We start from the raw sequence: 6,000 nt of genomic DNA on the forward strand, positions 1-6,000 counted from the left end.
ACAAAACATGGTGGATTGGCAAAAACTTTGTTCCAGTCCAGGATTTTTGGGGGGATTTTAAGTTAAAAAAGATAAAAAATGAGCAGCAGTACAGCAGGGCAAACGTCAAGTGTGTCAAATTTTGCAAGAGGGTTGATAAGTGGTGAAAAGAGTTGCAGGGAATGAGTAATCTAGCAAGCTGTAATTGAATATATGAATTGACGTCCCTGTGTAGTCCTGCAGGCTACTGTGCTGCTGCTGAGCCTAAGCATCGGGAGCTGCTGTGTTATTCTTTGATGAAGCCCAGAGCTTCAGATAACAGAAGGGATTAATTTGAAGACTTGTCAAGAAATCAATTAAGTTTTGATGCGTGGCCTTTGAAGAAGATTTTTTTTTTTCATTGTGGCTTTATCAAATAATAATAACACAGTTTTAGCCTGACCAATAAGGGAACTCCACTGAATGCAATCGATGCACTGATTTATGAGCTTTATTATCTAAAAATATTGGAGATGTTTGATTCTGGATTATGTGGGGTTTTTTTAGACCATACTGGGCTTTTCCCCCTGTCAGAAAAAACAGGAAGTCCACCTCACATCATGCATAAAATCTTCCCACCCGCCTCTTGAGGGGTTGTGTATGGTTTGACATACTCAGAGGGGGTTGGGGCTTCCTGGCAGACTTTTTCCTGTCCAGCCAGGAAGTTGCTTAAGCTGAAAGCACTCAGGAAATTCTAGTGACAAGCCTGCAGGGAAAAGCATGACTCAAAAACCCACAGTGATGAAAGGGACTAGGGATTCAAGATGCAAGCAAATAATAGTGAATAGAAGAATTGCTGCAAGTACAGTAATAAAAGATTAATTCAAAACGACTAATAATTATGTCCTCACTTGTGTCTATTTCAAATACAACAGCAGAGAAGAAGAAACAAGAGAAAGAGATCGAAAGAAGGAAGGAGAAAAAAAGAAGAAATGTTTTCACAATCTGTGCCAAAGTGATTGCTACTAAATCTGCCTTTTTAACCATTTATCAATATTTGAAAAAACAACAACAAATTAATCATATAGCAGGCGCTATGGTGATTAAGTTACAAGAGGGTTTAATTCTCTCTCTCGCTTGTTTTTCCTGATATATTCATTACATAATGACCCATAAATACGTAAATACACAACACAAATGTTACATCTAGCAGGCGCTATGGTGATTTAGTTACAAGGGGCTTTAATTCTCTCTCTCACTTGTTTTCCCTGTGATATTCATTACATAATGACCCATAAATACGTGAATACACAACACAAATGTTACATCTAGCCATTCAGATTAGGCAATTTCATGGAAATAAATTACACTAAATGAGAGAGGAAATTAAAATTTGGTTGATATTTAATTTAAGAAAAACACCCCAAATGCTTATTACATTCATTCATGCAATAACATGAAAACCTGTGTCTATTGAGCAGGAGTTGCTGCAGTATGTGCAGCATGTCTGATACATGTTAGAAAATTGCTGGCATGGTATGTCTAAAATAAAATAACACATAAATACAATGGGAGAAGTGCAGCTTCTGCCTTTTTCTATTTATTCAAAAAACCCTCACATACAGAATCTGTAGAAACACAGTGAGAGCTACTTGTGAATCAGCTATAGGGCAGAAAATGGGGTAAAAGAAGCAGCATAGACACCAACACACACACACACACACACACACACACACACACACACACACACACACACACACACACACTTTGATCCTGAGCATATTTGAATTTACAAGCAGATGAACTGCAGCAACTGTGCTGACAGTTGGGGCATGGGCGCTGGGGGGCTGGGGGGAGTAGACTGTCTAATCCTTGACTTGTAGGACGTTCATGTAATATCAAGACCCTGGTGAATTCACTGCAGCGCAGAGCACAACACTGAAACCCATCCTCTCTCCAATGCACACACACACACACACACACACACACACACACACACACACACACACACACACACACACACACACACACAGACATAAGAGCAGAGAAGAGGAGAAAGGTTGGGGGTAGTGGTCTCAAACACCCTCCACAATACTGATGCTGACAGCAGGAGTCTCATCAGACACCAGCTGGGATTGAACGCTTGTCGTCGGTCCGAGTGGACTGATCGCTGTCCAAGGTGCTGAAACACCCGCGTTTCTCACACACACAAACACACACATTTACATATTCACACACAAAGAGAGGAGTATTGTGGGTGAATTAATACACTGAACTCCTTCACCTCCTATACCCACCTCACCTCTCTCTAATAGTTGCAGTGACTCCTGTTTCCTCTGATATACATTGCAGCCCAAACACTAGTATAAACATGACCCTGCAGTAATTACCCCGAAAGGCTTGATAACCCCCACGCTTCGCCCTCCACCTCCCTCCTTAGCTCAATCGATGCCATAAGCTTTGTCGATTGTAACCTACTGGCCTCTTGGTATAATTGCTTTATGAGTAAAACACACATATCTGGTGGACACATCAAGTGAAAACCATAGGAAATGTCAAATCGATGGGGTTTTGATTTAAAAAAAAAAATCATTATTATTATATTATAATATTATTTTCTGGCTGTTATAAAAGAAATAAAAGCCAAATATTCATATAAATTTTCTTTGAAGTTCAGATCTCCTCTTGCCCATGAATAGGGTCTTTTTAATCTAAGTACTCTCATTTTAAATCATTTTTAGGGATGATAGGGAGGCTCGACGCGATGCATTCAAAGACTCTGGCTGTATAAGATCCAGTTTCCCCTTGAGTAAAAGCGCATTGAACATCAGAGCGCAGCTTCTCTCAGAGGACCGCAGATCCAAAAGGGGGTTTCCCAACTTTTTACGCAGCCGAGATGAACTAATTAACTTCCATCTTGTTGTCTAACATAAATCAAATCCGCTCCCACCATGCAGCGTGATTTCATCTCAAAACTTACTGGCTGGAACATACAGAAAACTGGCAGATGGAGATGTCATACCTCTGAATGTAACTTTGGCGATCCTTTCACCTTTCCCCCGAAGGTGGGCGACCGTCTTCAGGTGAACCATTAGAGCCATCATTAGTCCACGCTGGTCAGAGGGAGTAATTTTACTCCACACAGATAAAACTTGAACCTGCTTGGTGCAATCTGTATTTAATTATCTTTAGGTGAGCCTCTCCTTGCGCCTGGATTCGCTGGACTCCAAAATCGTTTTCCATACGGACAACATGTAGACTGGTACTAGTTCTATTTTTTTCTTAACTAATAACAACAAAAGTGTGAATCACAGCTCCAGTTAACATATTCTGCTCTGTGTTCCGTGGCTGCTGGGTGTACCGCGCATCTCTGAGCTTCCACTTGCTCTACTCCCCTCATCTTGCAGGAAGGGCGGGGGGTGGGCTATAGCTTCAGCAGGAGGGTGGTTTATGCTTTCAGTGTGTGATAGCAGTACAGCTCTGAGATTTCCTCAGTGCGTAAAAGTCTTAAGATACTGCCCAGTCTTGGTCAGTAAAACTATATTCACAAATACATTCACTAACTTAAAATTCGATAATAACTAAACTAAACGAAAACAAATCCGCATTCTGTCATCTTAAATATTCCCTTGGAGTAGATTTAAATCGTGCATGTGGTAGGTTACTGAATAGAGTTTAAATGATAACGACAAGTGGGGTTATTCATGCCTTAAAGTATGTTTGTAAAACTTTTGTAGGACTAAATCAGTGTGACACATGCTGAGTAGATGTGAGGCAACCCAATGCCTAGCACCCCCTTTGTATCATTCAGGATGACGAAGGTCAGGGGTCAGAGCAGGTGAGCTTTGCCTGTTGTTCCCCGTCTGGTACTCTCCACTGGTAAACTGGCATGATGAGAACAAAGAAACCTTGCATCAGCCTGTAAACATGTATCTGTTACAAGAAAAGACAAGTAGGTGAGTAGCTGTCCATGTAAGTACCAGGGCCCTGAGGGGTTCTGCATGCATGGAGGAAAATGAGAAATATTCACTGATATCAGCGTCTTTCCCTGAGCATTATCTTCGATCTTATGTGTGGTAAACATGAAAATGTAAGAGGACATCTGGAAAATGAAACATATATTTTCTAGTGTATAGCTTAAGGGAAAAGTATGTGCAAAGCTACATTATTATATTTTATACAAACCTACTAGTTTCACCCCATAACATTTAATAAGTGATAAACTAAACTGTGCTGGGAGGTTCTTCAGAAATGCCACTATTTCCAGGAGTACCACACTTCCACTAGAGGCAGCAGGACTCCTTCTGACAGCACTGTGATGTTTCTGGCTCTCAGCATCCCTGCAAGCACAGTGACACTCTGGTTATCAGCTTATGAATTCTGCTGGGATATGGACACTGACTGTCAGACGAGAGTCAAAATCATCTGCTGAGAGAAGCCTCTGCATAAAATACATTTTGTGACAATGAAGTATAGACTAACCCTTTGTTATGTACATTCAGCAATATTCATTTAGTGTCTATTTTAGTTACTACAGTAAGACAGTTAGTTAAATGTTTCTTCCCCTGATCCCTCTTAGAAAGTACAGGAATACTACAGAGACCATGAAAACGTTGATTCACAAATTTATCACCTACTTTATTAGCCGATGTAAAAAAAGAAAGTGCAAATTGTGTCATAAACTTGGTTGGATGCTGAGCTGTTATTTACTAACAGCATAATGAAACACATTTAGTACACTGGAATAACAAAATAAGTCAAGTTCCAGTCCTATTTGATACAGTTCTGTCAGCACAGATGACAACAAGGTAGAACACCTTAGTGTGTGTGAGTGTGTGTGTGTGTGTGTGTGTGTGTGTGTGTGTGTGTGTGTGTGTGTGTGTGTGTGTGTGTGAATGAGTGGCAGTGTTTGTACACGTTTACAGGTTTGCAGAGAGAGAGAAGACTATCTGTATGTTTAAAAATGTGTTATGTTTTGTGCTGACTCATGCACTCTCAGAAGATTTTGCAGTAGAGTGTGTGTGTGTGTGTGTGTGTGTGTGTGTGTGTGTGTGTGTGTGTGTGTGTGTGTGTGCATGCATGAGTGTGTTTGAGAGAGAGATGATGACAGGCTACTGGAGGCTCAATCAGCACCAGTAATTAGTCCATGGGGTTAGGGTTTTATGGGCAGAGACTATAAAAAAAACCCAAAGAAAACTAAAAACACACTTCAATAACTTTACTAGCCTACAGGGGCCAGTAAGATGCCCATTAACACATGTATTGATTTTGTGGGGATACAATGTATTTTGTAGAATCTCACATTTTGTTTCTAATATTTTTTTCACCTTTAAATCTTTTTCCTGGTGCATGTAAAGAGTGTAGCCAACAGAGGGAGACGTTGCTCTGAAGTAAAAACACCCACAGGTTCAGTCTTGATCTTCATCTGAAGCTCATGTAGACACTGTACAGAGAGACAGATACTGTAGATGACAAGCCTTTCACCATACTTGCTTAAAAATATGAGTTAAAGCTCCAATTATATCTAAATAAGACACAGACAGAATAACCTCTGATGATTATGAGGAGTATTTGACAAAGAGAAGATGCAGTTATTCCTTATTTGGAAGATTGCTGCTGATCTTGTGGGATGTTTCACTGATTTGGTAAAGATCAAGAGGTTTTACAGCAAAGCCCACATACTCTCTGGGAAACATGAGGAGCCCATGCATGAAATAGGGTTTACGTTCTGCAAAGGTGTAGTGAGGCAGAAAATCCTCAATTTGAAAATGATCATACGATTACCCAGCCATTTTAATTAAGCTATTAAACCACATAATTCTACAGAAAACATCAACTGGGTTCAACACCGCACCTCACTGCACATACTGTATGTTGAAAAAAAAAGGGAAAGAAAAAAAGTGGCTGGTTGCTCCATCTAGTGGTTAATTGACATTTGTGGAAAATGGATGTAATAACGAACTCTGTCTCCACAACTTAGATCATTTGCTGTAGTCTTGGCTCATAATTGTGCTCACTAACACCTGTTGAAGGGATGGGGAC

At 40.3% G+C, this 6,000-nt stretch overlaps 1 protein-coding gene across 1 annotated transcript in view; it reads right to left on the reverse strand.

The window, feature by feature from the left end:
• Window positions 1–3,059, reverse strand: part of otofa (otoferlin a) — a 75,660-nt gene extending 72,601 nt beyond the window's left edge. Inside the window, exon 1 of the mRNA XM_053336698.1 lies at window positions 2,981–3,059. Coding sequence (XP_053192673.1) covers window positions 2,981–3,059 — 79 coding nt within the window. The remainder of the gene's footprint in view (window positions 1–2,980) is intronic.
• Window positions 3,060–6,000: the final 2,941 nt, after the last annotated feature.

The sequence above is a fragment of the Scomber japonicus genome, chromosome 17, assembly GCF_027409825.1.
Source record: "Scomber japonicus isolate fScoJap1 chromosome 17, fScoJap1.pri, whole genome shotgun sequence".
NCBI lineage: Eukaryota > Metazoa > Chordata > Actinopteri > Scombriformes > Scombridae > Scomber > Scomber japonicus.